General features: G+C 36.6%; 4 protein-coding genes and 1 long non-coding RNA gene across 18 annotated transcripts; 2 read left to right on the forward strand and 3 right to left on the reverse strand.

Annotated features, from left to right (window-relative positions):
* Positions 1-19: 19 nt before the first annotated feature.
* LOC117608293 (uncharacterized) lies at positions 20-22,383 on the forward strand. Its single transcript, XR_013062801.1, has 3 exons — positions 20-155; positions 8,673-8,815; positions 22,249-22,383. It is a non-coding gene; the product is annotated as an uncharacterized LOC117608293 (long non-coding RNA).
* On the reverse strand, positions 725-14,929 carry LOC117608218 (uncharacterized). Of its 3 annotated transcripts, none has more exons than XM_034332996.2 (7): positions 14,406-14,929; positions 7,354-7,477; positions 4,862-4,972; positions 4,631-4,768; positions 4,456-4,553; positions 3,990-4,155; positions 725-1,541 (listed from the first exon to the last, which is right to left on the reverse strand). In XM_034332996.2, exons 1-7 carry the CDS (start codon positions 14,529-14,531, stop codon positions 1,438-1,440), a joined length of 867 nt encoding a protein of 288 aa, XP_034188887.1. In that variant the 5' UTR covers positions 14,532-14,929; the 3' UTR covers positions 725-1,437. The 3 variants fall into 3 exon arrangements, with proteins under 3 accessions (XP_034188887.1, XP_034188877.1, XP_034188898.1); XM_034332986.2 differs by lacking the exon at positions 3,990-4,155 and adding an exon at positions 3,736-3,901 and having other exon boundaries at positions 14,406-14,927; XM_034333007.2 differs by lacking the exons at positions 3,990-4,155; positions 14,406-14,929 and adding exons at positions 3,736-3,901; positions 11,937-12,324.
* Positions 15,950-17,636, reverse strand: LOC117608217 (nudC domain-containing protein 3). 2 transcript variants are annotated; one of them, XM_034332970.2, is made up of 4 exons: positions 17,124-17,636; positions 16,450-17,041; positions 16,200-16,388; positions 15,950-16,128 (listed from the first exon to the last, which is right to left on the reverse strand). In XM_034332970.2, exons 1-4 carry the CDS (start codon positions 17,219-17,221, stop codon positions 16,036-16,038), a joined length of 972 nt encoding a protein of 323 aa, XP_034188861.1. In that variant the 5' UTR covers positions 17,222-17,636; the 3' UTR covers positions 15,950-16,035. The 2 variants fall into 2 exon arrangements, with proteins under 2 accessions (XP_034188861.1, XP_076546460.1); XM_076690345.1 differs by having other exon boundaries at positions 16,450-17,036; positions 17,124-17,166.
* On the forward strand, positions 17,824-18,776 carry LOC117608251 (protein C10). 2 transcript variants are annotated; one of them, XM_034333089.2, is made up of 3 exons: positions 17,824-18,121; positions 18,196-18,363; positions 18,436-18,776. In XM_034333089.2, the coding sequence occupies exons 1-3, from the start codon at positions 18,082-18,084 to the stop codon at positions 18,567-18,569; spliced, it is 342 nt and encodes a 113-aa protein (XP_034188980.1). In that variant the 5' UTR covers positions 17,824-18,081; the 3' UTR covers positions 18,570-18,776. The 2 variants fall into 2 exon arrangements, with proteins under 2 accessions (XP_034188980.1, XP_034188974.1); XM_034333083.2 differs by having other exon boundaries at positions 17,845-18,121; positions 18,196-18,372.
* On the reverse strand, positions 18,864-27,473 carry lqf (epsin homolog lqf). Of its 10 annotated transcripts, XM_076690339.1 has the most exons (16): positions 27,315-27,473; positions 26,985-27,127; positions 26,237-26,288; positions 25,192-25,281; positions 23,942-24,034; positions 23,604-23,862; positions 23,335-23,534; positions 23,207-23,267; positions 22,964-23,126; positions 22,762-22,891; positions 22,448-22,535; positions 22,229-22,371; positions 21,814-22,108; positions 21,553-21,729; positions 21,370-21,390; positions 21,019-21,153 (listed from the first exon to the last, which is right to left on the reverse strand). In XM_076690339.1, the coding sequence occupies exons 4-15, from the start codon at positions 25,213-25,215 to the stop codon at positions 21,374-21,376; spliced, it is 1,650 nt and encodes a 549-aa protein (XP_076546454.1). In that variant the 5' UTR covers positions 25,216-25,281; positions 26,237-26,288; positions 26,985-27,127; positions 27,315-27,473; the 3' UTR covers positions 21,019-21,153; positions 21,370-21,373. The 10 variants fall into 10 exon arrangements, with proteins under 10 accessions (XP_076546452.1, XP_076546451.1, XP_034188667.1 ...); XM_076690337.1 differs by lacking the exon at positions 21,370-21,390 and having other exon boundaries at positions 18,864-21,153; positions 21,814-22,027; positions 27,315-27,471; XM_076690336.1 differs by lacking the exon at positions 21,370-21,390 and having other exon boundaries at positions 18,864-21,153; positions 21,814-22,048; positions 27,315-27,471.
* Positions 27,474-27,537: the final 64 nt, after the last annotated feature.

Below are 27,537 nucleotides of genomic sequence, written 5' to 3' on the forward strand. Positions count from 1 at the left end.
TTGATAGAACAGAGCTTAATTTCTATTGGCTATGGCCATAGGGTATAAGCAAAACAGACCGATTGGTTGGCGTCTTTTAAAATTTTTAAAATATGTAGTATAACCGTCAGTAGTGTCAGTGAACGCACAAGAAGGGTTCAACAAGGATTTGACAGGCAAGTAAACGAAAATAATTCACTCGTTTATAACGTACCAAATATATTAAACAACTTTTAATGATACGTCGCACCGTTCGTAGTATATAAAGGGTTAGGTTTTTTATAGTACCTATTTCTGGGAACATTAAATGGTTTCGAAACAAAATTTGATACTTATACTAAAAGTCCGATTTACTTTATTTACTCGAAGAATTAATACGTAAAGGTACCGTAATAAGAAATCTTATAAATCGACGTTATTAAAAATAGAATAGAGAATCTATGACGTTAGAAAGTCTAGTGAATCGATGACGCGAATCGTTATTATGAAACGAGATATTTGCGAATGCACCTATTTTTACATACATCGATGTGACTAACGGATATTTCTCTTGCACCATGCTGCCGAATTTTTCCTTACACTTCTTCTTGTTTCGCTTAGTTTTTACACCGTATACCGATTTCTCCTTATCGCTCAAGTACCCTTTCGAAGTATAACAAATTCCTGATGGGAAATATATTCAATAACGCAGTGTTGTAAACTTAAAAGAAAAATAAGGTACTCAAAGATAAGGCACTACGAGAGATTTATACAATACATGTTCGCATGATACATTCAAAAATTCGACGTTACGATATAGCGGGTAAATGTTGAATGTCAAACCGTTCTTCATTTCCCTGAGAAAGATCACGTAGCCAAATCAAACGTGCAACAAACGATCAATTCTCTCCCACGCTCGATACGCATTATTGTTACTATTTACCATTAACTATTTATTATTGTCCTAGCACGGTCAGCACGTACGAAGAGTAATACAAATACAAATATTAGATTTAAGAACAAAAATACATATGTATATGTATATAAGGTCATCTCAGTTCTAAGTAAATATTAATACGTGAACTTTTTGAGCAACTGTCTCTTTTGCGAGTTCGAACTGAATCTTTTATTCAAACGAACACCTGTTGACAGAGAAATTTGGATATCGGAGACCGTGGGATCCGCGAGTTTGCACCAAAGAATGTCCTTAATGTAGCATTTAAAAAAAAATGATAAATTATGTCTAGGGCGGGGTCCAAGGTCATCCTTTATCCTTTTTTCCTTCTTTTCTCTTGTCGCCCAGGCTCGTTTGAATTTATGATTAGCTTCAGACTCTTTGTTTTGTGTCTCGTTCGTTGCGTTTTTTATCGTTCCCCTGGGAAACGTCGTTTGCCAGATTTCGTTTTATTCAGTGCGAGCACGTTTCACGCTCCGCGCTCCGAGACTTTCCTTTATCGACAGAGATGACACGGGACCCTTTCAATAATTATACGGCCCGTACTGCGATCCATGGTAGTATGGTCCAGGATATGCCGCAGGTGCTGGGTAGCCTGCATATGCGTATTGTTGCTTTTGAGGATATACTGAAAACAGGAATAGATAGATATTAATTATATAGTAATGCAAATGACACGTTCGTATGGATGTCCGAAAGTGTTCGGCTCGGTTCGGTAAATTTGAATTTATCGAGGGACGTACGCTCCATTAAAGTTTTATTATTCGTAATAATAAAATTAATACTATTTTCGGGCTCTTTGCAATTATGAATGATAAGTATAGATTAATGTATACATTTTTTGGCGCGAACCTATGTAGACTAGGTTAGGTGCGCACCCTTCGAGCGACTTCCCGCCCGACTTTTACCGACTCGATCCGAACGCAACTTTTACCGGGAATTTTGAATAATTATAAACGCGGAAGGATAATGTACGGCTAAAAACAACTTTCATCGATACCAGTTTTAACAGACGAGTGAAACGCTTTAATTATTATTCATATTCGTGTCGAACAAAATTATCAAGGTGTAAAAAGAAAAAAGAAGGGATTAAGATAACTTTGAAATCGACTTACTTCCTTGACATTCGAACGCGTTGTTGTTTTTTTTTACTCTAATCCCGATCGTTAACAGTTTCCTTCCGCGTAAACATTATTACTCGATTCGTTGGCGGAGGAAAATGAAAATAAATGGAACGGTTTCTATTCGGTGGGCGTTCGGTATAATCGAGAAGATTGATTATTCTTTGTAAGGCAAAGTGTGTTCGATAAAACGTAATTAGATTCAATCGATCGTCGTGGCTGTTGAATACTCGAACGTGGATATTTCTTCGCAGAATAGAGTAAAATTAGGCAAGTGTGTCGCTTTCCAAGGGGCTACTTAAAACGCGTCTCTAGATACCGTAGACTTTGCACGTTTCCGATTCTTAGTACACCTCTGTTCGTGAAAATTACCAGGATAATGCGAATTTCTTTACGGTGCTAGAATTTTAAATAAAGAATTAACCGTCTTTGTTAAAAACTTTATACGATATTGGTTTTTATGACGAAGAAAAACTTTGAGGTGTTTCGAGCATGATGCTAAAGGAAGTAATTGATCATCGAAGAAGATCGTTCCCTCTAGAAAGTTTCCTTCAGGACTAGAGCGTGACAAAATGACTTTAATCCATGATGGAAACAGAGCCGAACGAGTAAGAGTTTCACGAACACGAATTATCGAACATTCTTTTTCCCACGACGGTTTTATCCCTTAATCATGTTCCAATCGATCAACTTTTTACCCGATTCTACTTTTGTATGTACAACGTATTATTTTTACACAATGACCAGTTTCTTTTTCGTCGTTTAATTAAAATGTTAAATAAGCGGGTATTTTTTTAATTTATATCCCGATGTAACACAATTATCGATTAGTTTGGGACTCATTCTGTTATATCTGTAATTACTCAATGTTTACAGGGTGTAATTATACTCTGAACGAACGCAATTCAGGGGTGAAATTCTACTGGCAACGTGATAATAATATTACAGTCGAAATTGTAATATTGAACTTGTTGATACAGAAGCAAAATTCGAAAGTCTTAAGCGATCCAACTTTCTTAACGAGATTTTCACGTTTCATTCCAATTAACTTCGTTATGGTCTGCGATGATTTTGACGCTGTTCTCTATCGTCGATAGTTTAATCAAGAAAATGCGTATCGATAACGTTAATTTTAATTACCATTTGCAATTTTACCGTAGATATTTTCTAGGTAGCGTAGTTATTTTCTGTTGCACTCGAACGTGCTCTTGTAATCTTACATCACAGCCGACACCGGTTTCTATTTTACGTAATAATCCTATTCGCCGAGGGCTCGTTAAATCATCGATTACGTTGCTTCTATATCAATCGGTTTTTTTTTTTTTCTCGATTCCTATCATCCATCGAATCGATTCGAGTTAGTGGAACAACTAAATCGTCGTTTTCGGGGTCGACCCAATGTTCAAAGTTAGTGGAACGCGTTATGTACACGCAGACCCTTTTTCAGTGAAAACATCTGTCGTGCAAATCGTAGTTAGATTTGCTGGATACAAATGTCCGTGGATAATCGAGCAAACGATATTCCTAAGCATCGAGCACTTTAGAATTTTTCAAAATTATTTAGCAATCATCGTAACTAGCTAACGTGAGATTTACTGAAATCCTCAGTCATCGTTTCAAGTATTTTAACAAACAAGGGAATAAGCGTCTGCGTGGACTGAACGCGGTTCGTGCCGCAAGCAAAAGGTGTTAAATATGTACCAGGCATGAGGTACTGCATGTTCATCGCCTCCTCGCGCATTCTCTCGCCCCTCAAGCAAATCGCCGCGGCGCTAAACAAGATCGCGCTGACCAACGACCAACCGACGCCGACCCAAGCGACCACGTACGACCAGTCGTACGAGATTAGCGAGTTGTCCTTCAGGACCTAGTTGGTCGCGTTCCGGCAGACATAAACAAGAAAAAAAGATACGAGGAATGTTAGTCCGGTCGTTGCATTGATCGTATCGTGTCACCTGGCATTATGTATTGAACGTTCTGTGCCTGTTCGCGGGCATGCTCCCGTCGCAGACAGGATGCCGCGATCAGGAACAGCAGCATCGTGCCGAAACACGCGGCCACCCCCAGCCAGGCGAGGTAAAATGACCAGCCGTACCACTGGACCGTGTTGTCCCTTAAAACCTGTGGGCAAATTGCTCTGTGAACGTTTAAAAATAATTCTTTCAGCCACTTCCGTTTCGATCCTTTTCCTCTGAAACGTCTTGGTCGAAGTTGATGCTTGGATAAATTGAAAGTTGCTGTGGAGAAATTGTTAGAGAGAAGAAAGATGAACCAGTGTCTTGGATTAACCTTTTGATAGAGAGTTAAGCTTTCGATTTATATTTTCTCATCTCGCTGAAAACTCAAGTGGAAACATTAATAAGATTACGAATCTGTTAGTGTTAATTAAAGAAAGCAAATATGTATGAAAAAGTTACTCACGTTGCTCCATTGTTGGTAATACTCTTCTCCCACGATCTTCTCTTTCTCATAATACTCCACCCCGTGCCAAAGTCCCATACCACTGGCGCTCAACAAACCTAAATTACCGAAAATACGTTGATTTATCTCGTTGAAGGAAGAAGCATTATATGTTAATCGTACAGATAGCACTAACATGCTAAGAGCATTAAAATAGCGGTGGCTGTGATATTTCCTGGTGACCTCTTCCAACAGCCCACCACACCTGTCCAGAATGCCGTAAAGATCGCAACGAATCCCACTATAAACAGAGCTATCACAGATCTGCCCATGTCTGGAAGAAAAAAGAATAGTAGAAAGCAAGAGTGAAAGTAACCATCAAGGAGCCACCAGTATTAATAAACATTTCACGAATGGTTCTACGTACGAAGTCGGGTCATAGCATCGTCCGAGAAGCCTCTTGTTAAATTTTCTTCATCCGGAATGAAGTAATTAATATTCATACAGTGGGTCTCCACTGGACTTAGATACGTTTGAACTGTAACAATGAATTAAAGGAAAGGGATTATTTAATACCAAATCGAGGATATTCACAATCGAATACTCTATCCGGTTGATTCCGATTGGGTAATTAATTGCGAAAATCGATGCAATCGATTCAGGGACTTTTCACAACGTCAGTCGTTGGCAAATTAATTGGACGGCGATGGAAATTTGCCTGCCTAGGAGACGTTCTAATTTCGATTAATTAAAATGCGTACGAACGCGCACGTGTCTAATGGGTTGATTGCAAAATCAACTGGCTTTGGATTCTTGTAGCACCACGTGAATGCCAGGATAAAACGTTTTATCAAGACTGCATTTATATCGGCTACGTTGATCTTTTCCTGGACAAGTGAAATTAACATTTCCCGCTCGATAGATCACTTGTTACTTCTATTTTGTGATACAATTTGTCGAACGGAAGAAACGTCGAAGTTGAAAAGGTGACAACCCTGGAGGTAGGGTGGACACGCGTACCGAAAAGCACGCGACCCAGAATGCAGCTATCGCCGGCTGCAAAGTATACGGCACGTGTGCACGTACGTACTTACATTCTTCAGCTTGTCTTTCATGGACAACGGTACTCCTTGGCCATTCCGAATCTACGGAATACTACTTTCGAAAGACATCGGTGAAAAGAAATAAATTCTACCAACGTCGTCAACGCTTTCTAGGGGCATCGTCAAAGAAAAGTGCAATCCTGTTAATTGCGATCTAACGAATCCGCAATTTTTTCACTTCTGCATGAAACATGAATGATTACTCGACGCGTGATTTTTTTTTTTTTTAACACACCTGACGATTGGTACAAATCGCCGTACCGTTTGAAATTCACTCGGTGACAAGCGTTTCCTCGACCTTCTTCGAATCTAATTTCGTCTAAATGAGGCGCCATACGAAGACCGTTGACTCAAAGTTAACTGTACATAGACTGGTTAACACTAGGCGAAACGGGAAAAGGAACCGACTCGTTTTCGTCGATACAACACTTTTCGTCGGAAAAATCGAATAAAAGAAGAAAATCTTCCGAAACCGGTCGTCGGACTGGTTTCTTTCAAATTTTTCACCCGGCCATCCAAGATACCTTGCCGAGCTGTCTGACCTCCATTTTCTGCCACGATTCCGCCCGAAGCTGGTGAATATCGGTGAATATTTGTCGCTATGCAATAGCGATCACCTTAAATATGCCGTAAGTCACGTTATCAGACCTAATTTCCCGAATTCTTCGTCTAGTTCCTCGTTTCATCGCTTCGTACTCACGGACGATCACGTATGATAAATGTAACCGGAAACGGAACGCCGGAAACGAACGGAACATTGGGCACCGATAAGGTACTTGCGGTCGAAGAACGGTACAAGACGGTACGCGGGTTGTATCGATCATTCCGATTGTTTTCCGCTCTGAAACGACGCGACGGGAACAACATCCACCGTTGTTCTCGTTCCACGAGAAATTCTCAGTACTTTCTATTCGACAACGTTTCATTTTTCGATCCGTATCGCCGGTAAAACCCTTCATTCAACTCTTTCTTCTCACCAGGGAAACTCTAGCCCCGGCATCTTTGAACCTAGCGCGACTGGAATGCTCTTGATCCTGAAGGATACAGGTTCGTTCGTGAAACTCGAAACTTCCGGGCAAACTGGAATCCCCGTTACGCCCTGGCGATGTTTAGATAATTTATACGTACGTCTCACCGTGAGAAAATGCGAATTCAAGGATCGTTGAGGAAGGTGTTCATTTCTTGAAGGTTGATCGAATCGCGAAAGGACGATCGGTCGATCGAGTGAAAAGATTTAGAAACGCAGGTGCAACGGTCCAGTTATTCGATTAATGTCTAGGAGAATCGACAAGGGGCGTTGGGTTTCGCGTTTAAAGAACGCTCGGAAGAAAGCAGGATGCTCGAAAGAATCGAGCTGTAATTCCAGTATTCATGCTTCAACGACAAAGCCAACGTTTAGATCGCTTCCGATTGTTTTGCAGAACAATTTCTCCGCGATCGCACGAGGATTTTTATCTTTTTAAATGTAAATATCTCTCGAGATACATTGTTCCCGATGCGACAGAAACACGAAAGCTACCCGAGTCAATATTGTCCGAGCAAACTGGAGAAACATCACCGAAGCATCGCGTACGCTTCTCTCGTTTCCTTTCTCCTGCGTGCAACCGATCCGTCGATTATTAACTTTTAACCTATTACGTGGGCCTCGGATAACCCGCGACATTACGATATCGTTAGGTAGAAAGTCTCCCAAAGGCTTATCAGGAACCAGGAACTCTTGAGAAATAGCCAGGCTACTTTCAAGATCTCGTTTGGCTAGTTTCCTCGAAAAATCATCTTAAGAAAATTAATACGTGGTAGAATTTTTTATGCTTACCGGTTGGCGGCCTCTCTTTGGGATAACATATCCTGAAGAGACCCTGCGTCCTTGTGTAATAATAATATTTCGTGTTCATTTGCTCCACCAAGTGGCTCTGCTCGGCATGCTTGGCTGCATATTGCTGCAACAAAATCATTTTTTTCAATGATTCACACGATCCTTTTACTTTTTCTAAGTTTACAACAGTCTTTATTGTATTCTATGGGATAGAGAGAAGGGTCTTTTTTCGAATGCAGATGAAGCGTTAGTCATGGTAGTTTTATGGAAATATTATGACCGTTGGAAAGTAAGAAAGCGACAATCGCAATTCCTTCTACGAATTCAACCAAACGTCTTTCATAGTAGCTGGAAAAAGGCTGGACGAATAAATTACAGGAAATTATTCGTGAAACGTTCCCAGACGATTCCTCGACTTCTGTAGAATGTATCGCCGGTGATTGACCTACTCGATTCAAACGCCTTAATCATACTTTCCATTATGCTAATTTCAACTCGATATCCGACGTTTCAAAATTCAAAGTTGCAAATTGGAAAATAGAAAAATGGAAATTGTCTGTTGACGATCCCTGCCCCAAATACCCTGAAGATCTCTACACCGTTGGATAGATCACGAAAAATCAACACGAAAAGTAGTTTAGCCACATTTTGTGTTGAAATGCCGGGCGACCGCTTGCGAGAACGCTGTCACCGATCATCTCGCCGCCACCTAGCGGTCCCCGGTCCGAACTAAAGGCGAAACCCTTCACTTAAACGCCTACAAGCTCCAAGTTTGGAAGGATATAGACAAGCAATTTTCATCGGAAGTTACGTGCGTATCCTGCGATTGAATCGTGCTTACGATATCGCGTAGGAAATTGCGGAAGGAAAGGAAATTGCAGTCGCGTTACAAATTTTAAGCGTGTTCTCGCCGGTGCACTTCCTGAAGAAACGAAGCCGGCTGAAAAGGCTTAGAAGGAGGCTTGGAGAACGCGTTTACTCAGCCGTGTCGTTTCGAGTTCCGGACTTTCTTGCGATCGGGGATACACTTCGCATACCGCCCTCGAAATTAAATGTAATTTTACATCTTACGACAGTCATGTCAGCTCGATGGATAGCAAAACCGTTCTTCTGCATCGTCGCCCAACTATGAGAATCCTTTTATGGATACTTTCCGACATGGAAACAAGTTTCTATTTCTCCTTTCCTCACTGTCGTTTCTCTACCGATGAAAAACGATACTTCTGCTGTTATTCGTTCGTTAACTATGCCGATCCGCTTACGCGAATTTTACTATGCTAATTATTCACGTTCTGATAATTTGTACATTTTAATTGCAGACGCGTTACACCGTTCGAACCTTCGTCCTCGAAAACCTCTTACATCATCTGCATAGCTCGGAAATTCCTTGGAAGGATACTCGAGAAACAGAGGCCACGTCACATCAGTTTCCAGGACGCGTCTAGGAGCCATTTTGTAGAAAGTACGTAAGTAACAAGCCGATTTTCTGATACACCGTTTCGTAGAAAGTGTAATACATCGTGCGGGAAATCTACGAATCGCATGAAAACAGAAAGAAACCTTTCCACAAGGTGTTTAAGGTCTACCTTCTAACGATGCCCATCAGTATATTAATGCAACAATAATTACAGTTGAATAGTTGTATTTATTTTTCTTTCATTTTTTATCTTTTTTATCTTCTCACGATCATTTGTGATCGTCGTATCAGAGAATTCGTGCTTTTTCTTCGGTAACTGTGCACACAGGAAACATTCTTTTTTCTCTCTTGGTTAACTTGAAAACGGCGTTTCGTGCTCGGACGCGATTATGCGAGAGTATGTTGATTGGAAGAAAATGCATAGAAAATGCAATCTAAAATCTTGAGAAATTTTACGTCCCACGTTCTTGCTTGATTACAAAGTGATAATTGCAGTGTGCATGTTGCAAGATCGTAACCTTGATGAACACCCATGCCTCCTGCAGCATTCCTTCTGGAGAACGTATGACTTTGATGGTCTTAACGATCGATCGAAAGTTGAAAGTAGCAAATTCAAAAATTGGAAGTTTTATAATGTGTTGACGATTTTCGAGCACTACCAATTGATAGTTGTAATTCATATAATACACCCTCTACGGAGGTTAATTGTTTGTCACGTGCGAGAAGAAGAAAAGAAAGAGCCGAAGAAGCCGATCGAGGCTCGTCCAGGTCGTTCGAATCTGCTTTCACATCGTTGTTTCGCCACTGCCATTCGCCTCGAGCGCGGGAACATCGTCGAGGCTCGCCGGTTTCTTTGACATAGAAAGGAAAACGCGCTCAATGGGAATCGCGACGCGTTTAGAAACGGAGTCTCCTTCCACCGCCGGCCAATTGCTTGTAAAGCATCGAAACAATTCGCGATATCCCGCGGTAATTAAGTGTCTTTCTCTATCGAACAACCTTACAATTGGTAGTCACGTATCGCGATGAAAGTGCTTTAATTAACTGTCTTTGTCTCTTTCTTCCTTTTCCTTTCCCGATTTGACACGCTGCTCTTATATTTAACAGAATACACAAAGAAGATTAGAATCTCCTTCGGTAAAGATAGACAAACTTTGTTGCTATCACCTTGGTAATGCACGGTGACAAGGATAAGGAAGAATGTCAAGAGCTTCAGACGGAAATTTGATATGTTACCTGAATGGTAGACGACTACGTAGAAGGTTAACAACCTTGCGACTGATAAAGAATGAAATTCCGGCGTGGGTGGCGTGCGTCAACGCGTGGGTCGATAATGGACGGTAGAAGTTTTCTTTGAAAAATTAACTCCGATACGATCTTGACATAAATTGGAAAATGTCACGTTTCTAACGACAGGAGAAAATCACATTTTTTTCCACTTCCACTCGATTTAATCGACCCAAAGAAATGATAAGAAAAAGTAAATTAGTATCCTTGATCTGCAGCAGATAGATCAGGTCAAAGATTTAAATTGATATAGCATAATTGCTGTAAGACTCGATCACCTTTTGAAATCGTCCGATTGATTCGCAACAATCTAATACGATAATTAAAGATTGCTCGTATCCTCTTATAAATTATTTATTATCGCAACAAGAGGGAAGCGTACGAAGTTACTTCGTCCGACAAGTTGCTCTTGCTGATTCTTTTTCAACGCTGGCCAGTTCAAGATATCAAGATTCTAAAAGAAGTACCGAGTTCAATGTCCTTCTAGCTGGACGCATTAATTAATACACCTTATCACGAACGTGTTCACCGTTCACCACGGAAACACGTTCGTAACGAACATTATTTCGGTTTTGTAAACGCGACCGGCAACTTTCATTCCGATTTTTCAACACTGTTACGCAGCGAACCAACCGTCGTGAATAAATTCAACGTTACACAACGTTTCCAGTCGAACGACAAATTTTATGCCCTTTTGATTGTTCCAATAATCGAGCAAATCGAACAGGTGTAAATAGAAAGAAAAGGTTTCAGGAACAAATATCGAATAATTCGGCTCCCAGTATGGTGTAACCAGTTGCATACTTTTCGTCGCAAGGACGTGCCGTACGCTATGTGTTCCTTTGTGCCCCGAATCGATCTTCCGGTTCGGTTATGTCACGATTTCTTCAATGGAACCACCATTATACCTTACCCACCGTCCCCGTAATGAACGCGTGCACTCTTACGAATTATATACCATTTGCAATCAACTTGTGCAATGTCAAAGGATTCGCCTGTCGTTAACCCATTTACCTCCATGCCTGCCATGATCATTACTATTTAATAATCCTTCAGTTTTTCTGCATCACTGATTCCCGAGCGATGCTTAAATTTTCATACGACTCCGTCGCTCGTATCGTTAAATTACAAATATTTATCATAAAATAGCGAATTCAGCTGGTTCTTACGAAAGCTAGCCTGCGATTCGCGCTGCTCGATTACTCAATGATTTTGACGTAACGTCGTCCATATTCTCACGATTAAAGAATAATCGTAACATGCCACCTTCGAACAATGATCCATTTACTTGGCGAACATTGGCCCACGCGTTACATCGCCTCGCGTCGGGAAATAAGCTGATAAATCGAGCCTGCGATTGTCTATGAGACTTGCCGTCTAATAGGACAGTGTCATTTGAATGGCTAGGAGACATGTAATTTGCGCAACTCGTACCAGGGTAAAGGTTCATTGTTGGACAACGACATTCCGATCGTTCTTGCAATACCTATCTGTTATTCTTGCAGCGTAATGCTTGTTTAAACGTTCGATTGTCATTGTTCCTTTAGAAAAGGGAGGACACAGGTGATAGTCGTCTTTCATTTCTCAAAATTAATGAAATTAATTTAATACCGTTTTACCTTCTCCAGGCAGTGGGTCAAGTATTTTTCATTTTTTAAACCATTATATTATAATCCTCGTCACGAACAAACGTATCGCCGTCGAGGTCAAACGGTTTCGCAACGAATAAAAATTCGTGTTGCAGCGAACCTTTTTATTCCTGTTGAACGAAATTATTACATCAAGGCTGTTAAGTAAGAAATATGAAAAGCAGGAAAGAGAACGAGTGGCAAATTGCTGTACATTGATATGCAACACTTCGAATCATTTTTTTCTTTACCTTTTAATGGAAAATTTGAAAAAAGTGGTCCATAACAAGTTGCTAGCACGATGATCGATTAAGTTCGAGTTACACTAGCGGTCCAGTCACGCTACGATCCAGAGTTGGTCGCATCGGACATTACCTGACGCACCGGACCGTGAATGGCACATGAATGTTGACGAGCAGTGGACCATCGAAAAGCAAGGTTTATTCTCAGGATTCAAGGTCTTCCAGCCGTGGACGTGCGAATTCTTTTGTTTCAACGCGTTCCGATGGCCTGCTTCGTGTTATCCAGCGGCTCTAATCGCGTTATCCACGACGAACTCGTAAACGGACTGTACACTGATTTAGCCTAACCCAGCAATTGGCAATATCGAACGGGTTAAACAGGCTAGTGGAAATTTTCAAGAAGAAATCAACGAATTGAAGAAATAATAATTATTCGCCGACATTGCGCATTGGAAGAATGCAATCATTCACTCGTTGGGAGATGGTGCAAGCAACGTAACTGTACGTATGGATTCTCTGGTTGGTCGATGGAAGATGGGGAGAGCCAGCATTTTTATTCTAATAGGTGCTCCCCGGCTGCGATCTCCAAGGTAAACCCGCTCGCAAGCCTCGTGAAAATAACAAAGCTGACTGCGTCATACGATCAAGTATTCTAGCAAGAATACGCTTGGCAATTAGCAACAACCTTAATATCGTTAATCGATCGAAGAGCTGATTCGAGTTACCTCTTCGATTATTATTATTATAACGTCACGTACCACGAATGGTCATTTCCACAGTGGTCCCAGCGCGAGATGGTTGGAAATAATTTCTTATTACCAACCGTTTCGCTATTGAATCGGCAAGAATGTTGTCCGCTGGAACCGACTCGGATCGTTTTTCTTTTAGCATAACCAAATAAAGAGTCGAAGGAAAGCAGCTCGGCAACGAAATCGCGGCGCTGTTTAAGAGAAAAATCTCGGCTACGATCCCCGTCGGATTCCCATAAACGTGGAGATCGTGGACAGTGCATACACACGATTGCGTTGCACCGGTGCACTACACGAACGCTAAACGCAAAACTCGTCGAGTAAACGGGCGCTGAAAATGGGCGCGGCTCGGAATGTCGATCGTTCGAAACAGTCTACAGGGAATAACCGAAATGAAACGAAAGGATTAGTGGTAAAATTCCATCATCTTGCTTCTATGTTTCGATCCGTGAATTCTCACGAATCGGATATCTCGTAATTCCTTGTATTTCGTGAATTCCATCCAATTCTGCAGTCGAATTTATCCTCTTAACTCTTTAGATGGGTTAGAAACTGTCCCACCTTTTGCTTAGCTTTTTATGCACGAAGGGATATATTTTAACCCACCTCGAAATTATTTTATTTAAAGTTTTTCATTCAGTTGACCAAAAAAGATTCTGTGCAAATAGGGTTTTTAGTTTCTTTAAAATCGTGTGCCTTAAAGAGTTAAAAAGCGACGCTCTTTTTTTTATTAAGGATTTCGCGGGGATTAAGACTTTAATGGAAGTCGGGTCGAATGGCAGGGAGGAACGGTACCGTCCGCTGTAAATGCAGCTCGGCTTCCTCCTGGAATATTTCATGAAACTTTCGTGAGAATCTTTTCCACAGAGAAGATTCTCAAGGCCCTCTAGGGTGAACTTGACCTTCGACCCGAACGTTCACCCGTGACAAGGACGAAGGAAGCCGAGGAGATTCCATTTCCGGTCTTACTCCACGAATAGTCTCTTGAAACCGTTTCTTCCTTGTTCAATCGTCTATTTATATTTTCAAAGATGTACTTTTTCAATCGAACTTTGTTTCTTAAAGAATTAAAAAAAAAAAAAATGGGGGGAATAGAAAATTGAGGGAACAAGCTATGGAACACTGAACATGCAATCGACGAGGTTTCGAACACGTTTACCGTAATTCACCCATATAACGTGTTACTAATTAAACCGTGTTTCAAGAACGATGTTTCTTTTGCGTCAGCTTCCACCAATTAAAATATTTTGCCCAACATTTAAGAAATATTCGATACACTCCTGTTCTTGTTACAAAAATTCCTGAACAGTAACATTTTCCTGTTCGAATCCTGGTTAATCTTTGAATATATCCGGGATGACACAATCAATGACACGAAGAAACCAGTTTTCCAACTGTGAAAATATCTTTTCCATCAACGAGGCGGATAATAAAAATCAATTTCCCATAGAAATTGGCAGGAAAGGTCAATGTTACCATTGCACCTAAAGGATGTCTGAAGAGAAGAAGATCATATTATATGGAATATTAGAAAAACTGTTAATCTATAAATTTTCACAATGCAATGGAAAAAAGTGTAAAAGCCATGATTGATACGGGTAAATAACGGGGTTATCACCTACAAAAACCAACAACGTGGCATTCTCTTCTGAAAAGGAGGTTCTCCACCGGAGTACCATCGAAGCTTAAGAAAAATTAAATGAAAATATATATTAATCGAACGACGAACCTGGATTTGGGCACGTTTGACCTCGGTGTAGAGCCAGTTGTCCGTGGAAAAGGCGATCGCTAGGAGGCCAGTGGCAATGATACCGGTTATGGTCGCGAGGGACAGCGTCACCGCGGAACAGGGCATCTTGGTATCCTCTTCTTCTTCTTCTTCTTTAGTTTTCCTCCTCGACTCCTTTTTTCCTACGTCTGTTACCTTCACCTCACACCACTATCAGCTACTACGATACGGAGGGCAACAGGTAGTCGTCGTCGTCTTCCCCGAGCTTCTCGAGCATCCGTGACAAAAGATCCTCACGAAACAGGTCACGAACTGTTCACGAATCGGGTCCAGCTTCCACGATCGCTGAACCTCAATTTTTTCGTCGAAGGACAAAGAAGAGGACGAATTTGAAAAAAAAAAAAAAAAGAACTCGATCGACGATGACGAACGTCCTTCAGGGTGCACGATACTCCGCGATACACATTACTACCATTCTCTCCTACGACAACGACACTAACGGCTCGACTCAGCTCGGAGAAAAGCTGAGAACCAACCAAGGAGAGAGAACCGGACTCCAGGTGGGGATGGATGTAGCCTCAGGCAGGTATATTACCTGTGTTTTACCTTCAGCGGTGCTCAACGCATATTTTCTCGTCTTTAAAGTCTACTCTTATGAAAATATCAGAAAATTTCATCTTCCTAGGATCTTGCTCCTTAGCTAATGATTTTTCATTTTTAGTATCTTTTACTAAACAGGCTCTACCAGCTTCACCTGGGTGATTTCAATGCCTGCATACACAAATCACTTTGAACATAACGAAGAGATTCCAATTTTTCAATAGAGGGGAGAATCGTCTTGGTCCTTACCTAGTTACCCCAATGCTGGTGATTGATGGAAATTTAATGAAAAATTGATGAGAAGACTGGAATTTGTTGGGACACCAGAGTCAAGGGAATTCCAGAAAATGAGAACAACGTTCTCCGTGGCTGTCTATCTGGCTTCCATAAAGCATTCCTTCCTTCTTCCTTTTACCAAACAATCCCACTACAGGGTGAGAGATAAACCCGATGCAAACGCCAATGGAAAAACGTGGAATTCCTTGCATTCTATGATCTCTTTCTGCGCTACTGCTATCGTTTTATGCACGATAACCTTGATACAGCATTGCAAACGCGTTGATTAGCTTTAATGCGTGGATTATCCTTTGAACGCTTTGTGGAAATGGATTACCTACCTGCGAACCTGAGAGAAAACACCTGCGTACCTGCGGGTTCGTAAAATTACGGACATGCAGGTACCTGCCAGGAATTTTCTCACGGATAATAGGATTTTAAGTATCACGGTTTGGCCTGGGCTTAAAGGCACGGAACCGTTATCGAACAAATGCGCGAAGTGGAAATGAACGTGTATGATTGAAATGAATTAAACAGGAAATTATGTTTGTACAAATATACATATTAACATAATGTATTTATTGCAAAACACATTCTCCATGTGTTTTAATAAATGAATTTGTTAATAATTAAGATTCAGATATATATATATCAATTAAAATCTTTAACGTTTAACCGCAATTAAATAGAATTAGCCATGTACAATTTGATTGATTTAGTTATAACAATTAATCAAAAATAAGATACGTATAGATCAATTGAAATTTATTATCGAAGGATCGTATGGAGTACCCTCGAAAGGAGATCCTTTTGCGTCCCACGCCTTTCTTAGTACTTTCTCCATTTTCTGTACATACAATTTAATATTAGAAATTCTTATTACGTCGGTAATTTTGGTATTTTTTTTTATGTACTTACGATTTGTTCAGAAGTTGGTTTACCAAGAAGCTTTTGTTGATGATTCCACATTAGCTCTTGAACTTTCATTTGTTCTTCTGATCCCATCTCATCTAAATTCCTTGAACAATCAATCTTAGTCAAATCAATTTTTGGTTCACCAACAAGTAATGCTTCCCACCATCTTTCAGAAGCTTTCTCAAGATGAATCTATAATAATAATTTGGTAATTATTTTGTTCTTTAATAATTATTTTAACATTTTCACTTACACTAATATATTGGCCAGGTACTATACTCCATACTGACTCATCTTTTCTAACTTTGAAACTTAGTTCACCCCTGAATATTGTGGTCCACACAAAATACCGGCATTCTTCTACTTCTTGATTTTGTTCAACCCTCGATGTCCTTGCCTCTATTTTAATTTCTTTTGAATCCAAGTGTACTCTTAAGTCTTTAGCAGTTTTGATACAACTAGGAAGTTGAACTAACACATCTATGTCGCTGACAGTTTGGGACCAAGTATAATTTTCCCTTATTGCCCCATTGTAACTGTCGGATGATCTATCCCTTTCCAGTAACTGAGTAGGTATACCTATGATTTGATTTTCTTTGCTTGTTTCAATTTCTACTTCATGATCCACCTGTGGAACAACAATCTCTTCTTCTATAGTCATTGATTCATCTTGATCTTTATCATTACTTTGGATAATAACTTCTTGGGTATTCGGTGGGTCTGTTCCACTGGCAAATTTGGAAATATTCTTCCATTTTCTTAAACTGTGTAATACAAGCTTCTCTATTGTACCAGGTGGAAAACCTAATTTTTGATCTGGTCCAGATTCAACATAAAAATCTGTGCTGTAATAAAATCATAAATTGTGTTTTTTTAAATAAAAATAAATAAAATATTGAAGGTATACTTATGAAAATACTGACTTACCATCTGTACAAAAATCCAAAGAATGCATCTAAGAAGTTTGTTATATTTTTCTCTTCTTGTAAAATTTGTAAAAATGCTTGATCATGAGTGCTATTCATTATAGAGATCTTTTTATGTACTTATATATTATTATCAATGGTTTTTAACAATATTTTAACTACAGTGTTTGTTCTGCTTATCAGTAACTTGTTGATTATTGGTTTACCTACCGTTCTTTGATAAAAATTGTCCTCTATTTACAATTTCATTGTCTGTTGACAACTTATTCTTATGAATAGGTTATGTGAAGATGAATTGTTTGAGAAACACTGGTCAGAAATTTTGTTTGCCTATTACTATTTTAATAAAATTTAGGAATCATACATTATATTTTGTGCTCATAAAATAGGTTTGAAATCATTAGATTCAAATTGAATCCTGACACATATATTTCTTTCTATAATTTTGGAGTTTTTGTTCGTTTTTAACTCATATTACGAAATAAAATGACATTTCACTCAAGTTTAACTCGAACGCCCTCTTGGACAGTGCATATTGTTTATACCGCAGTTCACCAGAGTCCATAACTGCGAAAACACCAGTTTTCGTTCTTCGCGCATCTCTAGTGCGCATCTTCGCCCTGATTGGCGATACTCCCAAACGAAGTGGAAAGCGATTAGCAGAGAGCTCGCTGCGTTCCCCCACCATCTTCCAACCTGCGTGTCGCAGTTATGGACTCTGGTGAACTGCGGTATACATGTTTTGACACATTCTGCAAATAGTGATTTAAATTGGTATTTAAAAAATGTTAATGGTCTTGCTATAAACAAAATCATAATGAATGTTTCATTTGGCAAAACGAAATAACATTAAAATTATCCTAAATACTATATAGAGAAGGTTGTATATCTTTAACCTATCCAATAATATTGAGGGTTTAATTTTTTCTATATTTAATTTGTAAAAATCTACTATTACAATGACTACTATACCTGCCTTTACTCCAGACATCGCAAAAGGTACTTACAACTTAAATTTGCTATAGCCTTAATGATTATTTAGAAACATGTAAGATGAAAAAAATGTCTTTCAGCTGTTTTAACTGATGTCTTGACAGCATTAAATGCTCCAGAAAATATTCAGAAATTGGCAGAAGCCAAAGAAAATTCTGGGAATGAAATGCTCAAAATGATGCAGTTTGTTTTTCCCATTATTGTACAAATTCAAATGGATGTAATTAAGAACTATGGGTTTCCAGAAGGTAGAGAAGGTAAAGCATTAACTATAAAGTCATAATTTTCATCATAAACATTTTCTAATTATTTGGTTACAGGTACAGTGCAATTTGCACAATTACTTAGGGCCCTAGAAAGGGAGGACCCTGAAATAGCACAATTACATAGTCAAGTTCGCTCGTATTTTCTACCCCCAGTTACTATAAGTTCTTCAACCGAAGCATCCCTTTAGAATAAAATAATTTCCAGTTGTTAGGTTCATTTGAATCTTTGCAAAAAAGAATATACAAGGACGTTTCAAATTAAATATTTAATCAGAAAAATTAAAAATTTTTACATTTATTTATATAATAATAATAATAATAATATACTCTACTAAAATATATAATCATTCATAAATGTTCTTTAAACTTTCTCTGCACTTACACCAACTAAAAACTAAACAGTGTTCCATTGTTCGCGTAAAAATGAAGAACGTGCATTTACAACATTTACATAAAAAGAAAAATAGCTTTTCGTTAATACGTTTATAAAAAAAAAAAAATGCATCTTATGTATCTAGTTAGCTGAAACAAATTTCATACGGTATAACACGTTTACATGTATATCGATAGGCACAACGATTGAATGCAATACTTCTTTTTTTTCTTCTATAAAAGCAATAAGAATAGATCGTTGTCGGTCTATAATGTAATCTGAAATTGAAGTTGACGAGAAAATTGAAGGCCTATCATGTAGACCCAACTTCATTATTTCGCGAACATTTGGATAAATACGCATTAAATATACAATTTCAAATATATAAGCAATTACGTTTGAAAATGCATAAAGAAAGAAAAGTTATTAATTTAACGAAGAATAATACAATGGAATTACTTAAGCAATATTTACCTAACACAATTTTAATCGTGCAATTCATATATGGTTTACTTAGAACAAATAGACAAATATAGTTCCCCTTTGCCAATTGTTAAACATATGGAAACAGTTTCTTCCGTATAAAAACTGTAAAATGCATTTACATTTCTAAAATGGAAATGCCGAGTTTGCATTTGCGACTATCGATAAATTAATCCTTCAAAAAAGTCACCAATACAATGATTAGAATGTTAAATAGTTAATCACATTTCTGTCTTACAGGGTTGCAACTATAGTCTTGAAAAATGTTTACAAAATATACAATAATTAACTGAGTAATATTTCCTGAAAAAAACAGGAAACAATTGGTAAAATGTTACAAAACCCTTCAGATTTTAACCGAATTGCTGTAGAAGCAACTTATTTGACAACTGGGGAACGATATGCTGTAACATATTTACAATTCTTTTTTAATTATAAATCAAGGTACAATCGTAAATTGTTTCGTGTATAAAGAAAGTAACACGGTTCTCCGCGTTACCTTTCATTATCAGATCATGATCGTTCATTTAATCCAACAGTCGAACGAATAAAGACACTGTCCTAATGGAAAATTACCATCAAAAATTATGTTTCTGTTAAAAAATAAAACGCTTCGATTAAATTCTTAATTAATAAGAAAATGCACATTAGTTTACGCTACGCTTTGTTCTTGACAGTGCACGAAGTCGATGTTCAATAACCATTCAAATTAAATGCATAAAATTTCCAAACTGAAGTTAAACTTGTACATATGGTATTTACCGTAATGGCTTTAAAGATTGATATATTACTTTTGCGATCATAAAATTGCTCAATTGTCCCATCTTCAAGTATTCTGAAGTGTTAGTAAACGACCTATCATATCGCTAATATACACATCTCTTCTCGTAAGATGGATATTAGTCATAAAAGGCATGCTATGACAAGAATATTTCACGAATCACAATCAATTGCGTGTCATATATAAACGTATAACATAAATTAAAGAACCCTGTTCGATATAATATATTTTTGCAAATTACGATTACAGTCTCACGATCTCATTAGCTGTAGAAAAACATGTACATGAATATAAAACAAAGAAAATCATCTTAACATCAATGTTACTTTATACCCTACAATCTAATAAAAGTGTTGTTCAATGATTTATTACCAATTCGAACAGTACTTAAAAAATATACTATATATGGAAAAAGTCCTTATAAAATTTAGTTATACCTTGGGAGCGTACAAGCATTCGAAGTTGAAATACGACTTGTATTCCTTTCATTCATTATTTGATTTATTATATATTAGCTTTCTTAAGACAGTTCCCCATTCGTTTATTAGTACGCGCAATAAAATAAGAATAACTAAAATGATTGTAGACACAAACACTTCTAAGAAAAGAATAGAAATGTTTGGAAAACTTTTTAGTTACTATTTAGAAGCAAATATTGCTATTACATACGTTCTTTTAAAATTTATCTGTACAGATTTATCTCGTGATGTATTTTTCCCACACCATTCTTGTCACTGCTTTAAGATCATAGACGTTAGTTTGTTACATTGACCAGTTTTAAAAGAAATTTAATTAGTTACCTTGAAAATCTAAAACGAGCGTAATAAATACTTAGTTTTAACAAGACAGTGTTTATCGTTTGTTTCTCGTTTATATCTTGAAATAATGTTATTTCATAACGAGCAAGAAACTTATACCGTACAGGGTTACCGCTAAAAACCTCGAATACTTTTTTTAAACCACAGTGCTCTTGATTTTCGACTGACATTTATCAAATGATCACCAAGCTACGAGAGGAACGGATTTGCTGTAGTAGTCGTATTCGCTGCCCAAGGATCCTGTCGAATCTGATTGATTGTAGGACGGGGTGGTGGTGTTGCCGTCGCAAACGGATTTGCTGAGTATGTGATGGCCGCTGTAAAGTTGTTTAACCTTCATTTAAGCCATCCAATACTAAATAGATAATAGTCATTAAAATTTCAGAAAATCATATACATAAATGTCAATGATACCATCATTTCTTTTTCATGATGAAAAAGAACGTTTCATTCGGGGAACACAATTTCTATAATTTTGTCAAATATTCGAATCATGCACTCATGCAATTATTGATCAATTTTTAAATACTTACGAATTTACTTCCAATGAAATGCTATTTTGCAGACAAAACGTGTTACAAATAACGTGACGTATTATCTATTTTCATTGGACTAGATGCAATTTTAGATTAAAAATTTGAATAATTTTGTACTTCTATCCATTTGCATTTTGCTTTTGAATGACGTATGGAAGATTATTATAAATAAGATATTACCTGCGGGTGTAGGTGTTGTTGGTTTGATTGTAGATGTACTGACGAGATTATCAAGATTAACAAGAGCAGAATTCTCTCCGAGGAACGATTGCGGTGTTTTCTTAACAGCTCCAGTACTCGTAGGAAGATTATCGGCTATGCTTCCCAAATCGAATGGATCTGGTGATAGCGTATCTCCTGTAGCCCCATTTAAAAAAAAAAATAGGACATTGATATTTATTTATTGTAGTTGAAATATACTCAAATAGAGTAAATAAATACCGTTGTTTGCTGTTTGAAGACTAGATCCAGGCTTATTTCTGTTAGTAATTATATCAAATTCATCTAAATCGTTCAGCGGACTGGCTGCAGAACTATTTTGATTTCCAAGAGGGAAATTGTTAAGACTAGGCCCAGTACCATTGAAGCCATTGCTAGTAGCATTGAAAGTAGCACTTGAAGTGGTAGGCAAATTAAAGCCTATATTTTGGGGCGACTGTGCCGCAAAACCAATATTCTGTGTTAAAGTGGAATTGTTAAAAGCTGGAGAAGTAGATGTTATACCTTCTCGATCAGCCTAGATAATTTTGCAATGATCAAATTAATTTGATGATAATATAAATAAGTGTAGTACAATATAATTTCAAATATTCTTTTAAACGGTATAAATAATTTTTAGGACTGATGAATAATCTACCTGTTTCTTATTTGCATCAGCTTCAGTAGTGGTAGTAGCGGTAGCAGTAGCAGAAGGTAGAGGAGACCAAGGATCTGTGCTAGGTGAAGATGTAACCGTCACGGGTGATGAAGGGGGTGCTCGCCACGGATCAACTGCAGCAGCTGAAACAGAATCATAAATTAATTACGGTAAAATCGATGTTTTGTATCGTTCAAAATTCCTTTTAACAAATTTTACTTGGTCTTTGCGGTGGAACAGGAGTCCATGGATCGATTGCAGGCGAGGTACTACTCGTTGTAGGAGCACTCCATGGATCGTTTTGTTGCTGAACAATAAAAAAACATGTTAAGTACAAAACAACTTTAAAAAATTTTTGTGGTGTTTTATAACGCTTCATTATTGCGACATTTGCTACATTAGATAGACATACCTTGTATATACAAAACTGAGATAAATCCAAAGACTGTTGTTTAACATGCAAAGTGTGTGGAATATTGTGTTATCATGCAATAAGCGAACACATAAATTGAACTTTATTTAACATTATATACCTGAGGTCTGGGTGGAGGTGCTGTGATCGGTATACCCCACGGATCAGTTTTTACATTATACCCGCATGCTTCTTCCAAGTTTACATCCAGTAAATCTAGCATATGACTTTGTTTCTCTGTTTGCGGGGCTCTATAATTTATACATATCTTTAGACGAGTAATTCGATCAGATGATACTCACTTTAAAATGATTTTTACTAACTTAAAATCTTGTTGACTTTGACTAAGAGCTAATTGTAATCGAACATCATCGCTACGTCTTCTTTGTTCTTCCTGTTCGGCTTCTTCTCTAGACATTGCAAGAGCTAATTGTAGCTGTAATTCTTCTTCCCCGACCGTTTGCGGTCTTGCAGCTTCAAGTTCGGCTGTAATGTGTTTATCATTATTATTAATTACCGCAAAATCAATAAATTAATAAAGTGTAATATAAAAAAGTTGCACCAACGTTTACTTGTACGCCTAGCCGTAGATTCAGATCCTAAACGACACGGTTCCCAATCCTGAAACTACCATGAGAAAGAAGTATGATTTTAAATAAGATAACCATTGAAATGGTTATTAATCTTTACTTACATCACTGCTAACAGGTGACATAGTATCTAATCCATCGCTACCAAATCCACTAACTGATTGTGCAAATCTCTCTTTTGCTTTCAGTGCTCTAGCCCTTTCGTTTCTTAGTCTTTCATCATCTTTTAATAAGGCCACTAGTTGCTTCGCTTTCTCCCGGACATACACCCCCTGATCCTTAGATCCTTCCATATACTGGAAATCTAGGAAAAAAAAATAGATTATCAATGTTTTTGGTAAATTTTTATAAAGAAAAGCACCGAGTTATTTACCTTTCAAAGTTTGAATGGCAAAAATATTTTCTTTACATTGCTGTGCAACTTTCTCTGTGCCTGTTTTAATAAGGTACTCTAAAAGGATTAAAGCTTTGTACACGTGCCGCCAATTTTTTCCATGATCGTTTAATCGCTTCCATAACATTTGCATAATTTCGGTAAAAGCAACAACGTTATAAGTTAAATCAGCTATTTCTGCCATAAGTGTACTACTTGGACCCCAAGGATCATTACTGGTGGCTTTTCGTACAGCTTTCTGTTTGAATACCCAACAGTTTTAATTGAAGAATGAAATAAAATTATATCAAGCGGTAAAATAAAAAAAAAGTAATTACCTGTGCATTACTATAATTGTGAGCGAGATTAACAATATCTCGCCTAATACCTGCCAAATTCACCTGCATGACGTCCTGACCTTGTCTTCTCATCTAAAAGATTATCACTGTATATTACAAGCAGGTAGTAATATTCGCACAACTTTTAGAAGCCCATACTTATCATCATACATAGTCAATTAGATTTCATACGTGCTACTAATTTCCAATGTGGCTGAAACCATAGTTCTGCTACATGTACTTCAAAAAAAAATTTATTTAAAGAAAAACTGGTAATAAATATGGGCAACCATTTCATACTAAAGCCATGCTACTAAATATGCATTAGTAAGAAAGCAGACAACTCATTATAAAACTTGTATGCCACTCTACTTTTCATCAAATTAATGTATTATTCCTACTTTCTATTTGGTTAGTAGTAAAATGAATGAAAGTACTTAAACTAAAAGTGCATATGATATAAAAGTAAAGAAACCTTTTTAATGATATTCACTTGTTCTACATATGATATTATTGTATAATTTGCAAATTATATGCTAAACAAAGTATAATAAAACTAATGAAACTGAATAAATGTAACCAATTGTTTTTTTATGTTTGATACGTATGTATACAAAGCTTTAAAGCAGATTAATTTCTTTAGAGATGTGCCTATGTATATACCCCAGATACAAAAGATTTAACCAAACTAATGCATTTAACATTACATATATTCAGAGACATTAAACAGTAATTTGTACTATTGTAATAATCTTTTTTAAGAAAAAACTTTTTACCAGAAATCGTTAATTGTTTCCTAATGAGAATTGTTTTATCTTTTCAGAAAAAAAGAAAACTTAATGTTAGGAAGATTTTTAAAAATAATATTTGATGCAATACTGACTTGCATAATGTACATAACTTATTACTGTTACATAATTTTGCAAAAATAAAACATAAATGATTTCAAATATGTGCAAAAATTAGATTACTAAAAACTATAATTGTATCCTTTTGTATATACAGGATGGTATTCTTAGAATGGTTCTGGTTGATTCAATTATTTTCAAATTGTAAATGCAACTTCTAAGATTTGTCTTAAACACTATACTTCTACCACAATAATTTTTAATAACACCCTGTATATTATTTATTATGTGATTCATAAAACATGTATCTACATTATTTGTCTTTGAAACATTTTCTAACAATCGATTAGTAATGTAATAACATTTGTTATTTTGTTAACTGTATCCAGTTAGAAAATTTACCTTCTGCATAGCCATTGTTGGCATATGAAATATGGCTGGTGTTGCTGATGAAGCTACTTCTTGTCCACAAATACAGAAAACTCCAGAACACTTTTCAAATCAGAATAAAATCCTAGACTATTAGATATTTCATTAAATAAACAAGCAAGGTTTCTTACATTTACCTGTCGATGATGAATGAATTTCTTATTTAATGCATAAATGATTACATGATCAACTGAGTGCATTTTATATGTAACTTTTATGATTTTGCAAAATATTATGCAAATAAATATTGCACAGAATACTGCATTCTTTATTATTTCAATAAAATATATTTTACAAGCATATAAATTTGTTCATTAACATATGTACACATGTATAACAATATAGAATATCACTAAGTTTTATTACAAATCTAAATAGGCACAACTCTTGTTTAATACATATACAATATACAATACTTTTCTTTACCTAAAAGTACTTTCTTTTAAAAACTATGTACAATGTTGTTTTAAATATAGGATATACAAAAAAGTTTTGAAAAAAAAAATATTACTATATTCTATATTCTATTAGTTACAAATTCTTTCTTTTTTTCCTTATAAAAAGCAACTTTGTAAAAGAAAAGAAAATTAGAAACTTATAAACTTACTCAATTCCTTTATAAGTAAATGCAATTATAACAAAACATAACTCTGAATTAATTAAAAAGTTAAATAAGATGTTTAGAATTTTGTACCAAAAACAATTAAGCGTAGGAAGTGCCTCTTTGGTAATAGATTTTGATATTACATCAAAGTTGCAGTTTTTGTGCAATATTACACTTACTTCATCAATACGGCACTGACTAAAATTGCTTAAATTGTAATTATTTGGAAAATATAAAATATCTTAATAAATCATTGAAACTACTTTTTGTTTATAGTAAAACCTCTTGCAAGCAGTTTAACAAAAGAAATGAAAAGAGAAAGTCCTTATCAGAAGAAAAGAAATTTGACTAAAACTATTAGTTTTTAAAATTAATAAGCTGCATGCAACAATCAGAAAAAATAAAATTACTTACATTTACGAATTGGAGGATATTTATTTGTCCTCAAGAAAGCCTTGTTATTAAACTGAAAAGTGAAGAAATCTTTATTATCTGCCAGTTAATGTCACCACTATGTTTGTATCTTATCTTATCATAGCTCATGTATAATACAACTTTTCTTATAAAGTAAATAACACTGATATGTTGATCTCAAAAATTTTCTGAATCTGGTAAAATTTTAAAAGAATTACTTTAAATTGGTTCAAGATTATCATTATATGGTTTCTTTGAGACAGTTAAAAGGTATTATATGTTTGTTAACATCTATCAAACTATTGATTTCTATTCATTCTTTCGTACTTCATTTTCTACAACTCCGAAATAAATAACATCATAAAGATTTGATAATTCAAAATGAAAACATTGTATTTAAAAAAATTTTGTGTGCTGTTATTTTACAACTCTTAACCTTAAACATTAGAGGTGATAATTGAACACACGCTATCCGCTTTTTTTTTAAATTGCGTAAATCACTTTTTTATGATACATAAAAAGATCATTACTGCATACTTCCTTGTGGCGTTTGAAAGTTTAAATTAACTATGTATATAGGGACATCGCATAGGTAGGTATTTAAGTGCGTGCATTAAATGACAATCATACGCCACACGAATATAAAATGATTTCTTCCAAATAGATTTAAAAAAACAATGTCACGGATCGTAGACAATACATATATGAGCTATTTTTTAGATATAACAAACACAATAGGTATACATACACCAACTTAAGTGCAAGGCTAAATCTGTGAAAATACGTGATATGTCAATTTCGAAACTCTATCTGTGCTTTCTCATGCTCGGGCGTGACTTCTTCGTAATTCTGCACTTGTTCGATTTACTTCAGATATTGGTTAGCGTAAAACTGTACAAAAGAAACGAACGAATGAAAAGACACATTGTCAATTAACACGTCTAAAAATATTAAACTGTCGAAATGAGTTGTCGAACTTGGACTCTTTTATTCTAGACTATACTACTTATAGTTCCATATTAATGACGTTACATTCCTGTAACTTTGTTGGTCGATTAACGTGTATCGTTATACTCACCGTAATGTATACTGGAAATTTAATGCACTAATTTTAACCGAAATAAGAAGCAAAATAACATAAAACACTTATGACAAGTCCATTCACAGGTACTGACGAATTAGAAGTTACGAGGCAAGATGGCGCTGAAAAGTATTTCCGTCACCACTAATTCGTAGTTCACAGTACTCGTGATGAAAATTCAAAGTGCGATGCGTTTTTTCAGATCGAAAATGATTTTATT

This window comes from Osmia lignaria, chromosome 9, assembly GCF_051020975.1.
Source record: "Osmia lignaria lignaria isolate PbOS001 chromosome 9, iyOsmLign1, whole genome shotgun sequence".
Taxonomy (NCBI): domain Eukaryota; kingdom Metazoa; phylum Arthropoda; class Insecta; order Hymenoptera; family Megachilidae; genus Osmia; species Osmia lignaria.

Bases quoted from the DNA above. Each gene is read 5' to 3' on its own strand.
- LOC117608218 (XM_034332996.2), bottom strand. From the start codon at position 14,531: ATGCCCTGTTCCGCGGTGACGCTGTCCCTCGCGACCATAACCGGTATC. The intron at 7,478-14,405 runs GTTCGTCGTTCG...ATTTTGTTGCAG, and splicing joins TCAAACGTGCCCAAATCCAG to CAATATGCAGCCAAGCATGC. The intron at 4,156-4,455 runs GTGAGTAACTTT...ATTTGCCCACAG, and splicing joins ATTACCAACAATGGAGCAAC to GTTTTAAGGGACAACACGGT.
- LOC117608217 (XM_034332970.2), bottom strand. From the start codon at position 17,221: ATGAATAGCACTCATGATCAAGCATTTTTACAAATTTTACAAGAAGAG. The intron at 16,389-16,449 runs GTAAGTGAAAAT...TTATTATTATAG, and splicing joins TACCTGGCCAATATATTAGT to ATTCATCTTGAGAAAGCTTC. The intron at 16,129-16,199 runs GTAAGTACATAA...TTGTATGTACAG, and splicing joins AACCAACTTCTGAACAAATC to AAAATGGAGAAAGTACTAAG.
- LOC117608251 (XM_034333083.2), top strand. From the start codon at position 18,082: ATGACTACTATACCTGCCTTTACTCCAGACATCGCAAAAG. The intron at 18,122-18,195 runs GTACTTACAACT...AATGTCTTTCAG, and splicing joins TACTCCAGACATCGCAAAAG to CTGTTTTAACTGATGTCTTG. The intron at 18,373-18,435 runs GTAAAGCATTAA...ATTTGGTTACAG, and splicing joins GTTTCCAGAAGGTAGAGAAG to GTACAGTGCAATTTGCACAA.
- lqf (XM_034332776.2), bottom strand. From the start codon at position 25,215: ATGCCAACAATGGCTATGCAGAAG. The intron at 22,892-22,963 runs GTTAGTAAAAAT...TATAAATTATAG, and splicing joins CAAAGTCAACAAGATTTTAA to AGCCCCGCAAACAGAGAAAC. The intron at 21,154-21,552 runs GTAATATCTTAT...ACAACTTTACAG, and splicing joins AACAACACCTACACCCGCAG to CGGCCATCACATACTCAGCA.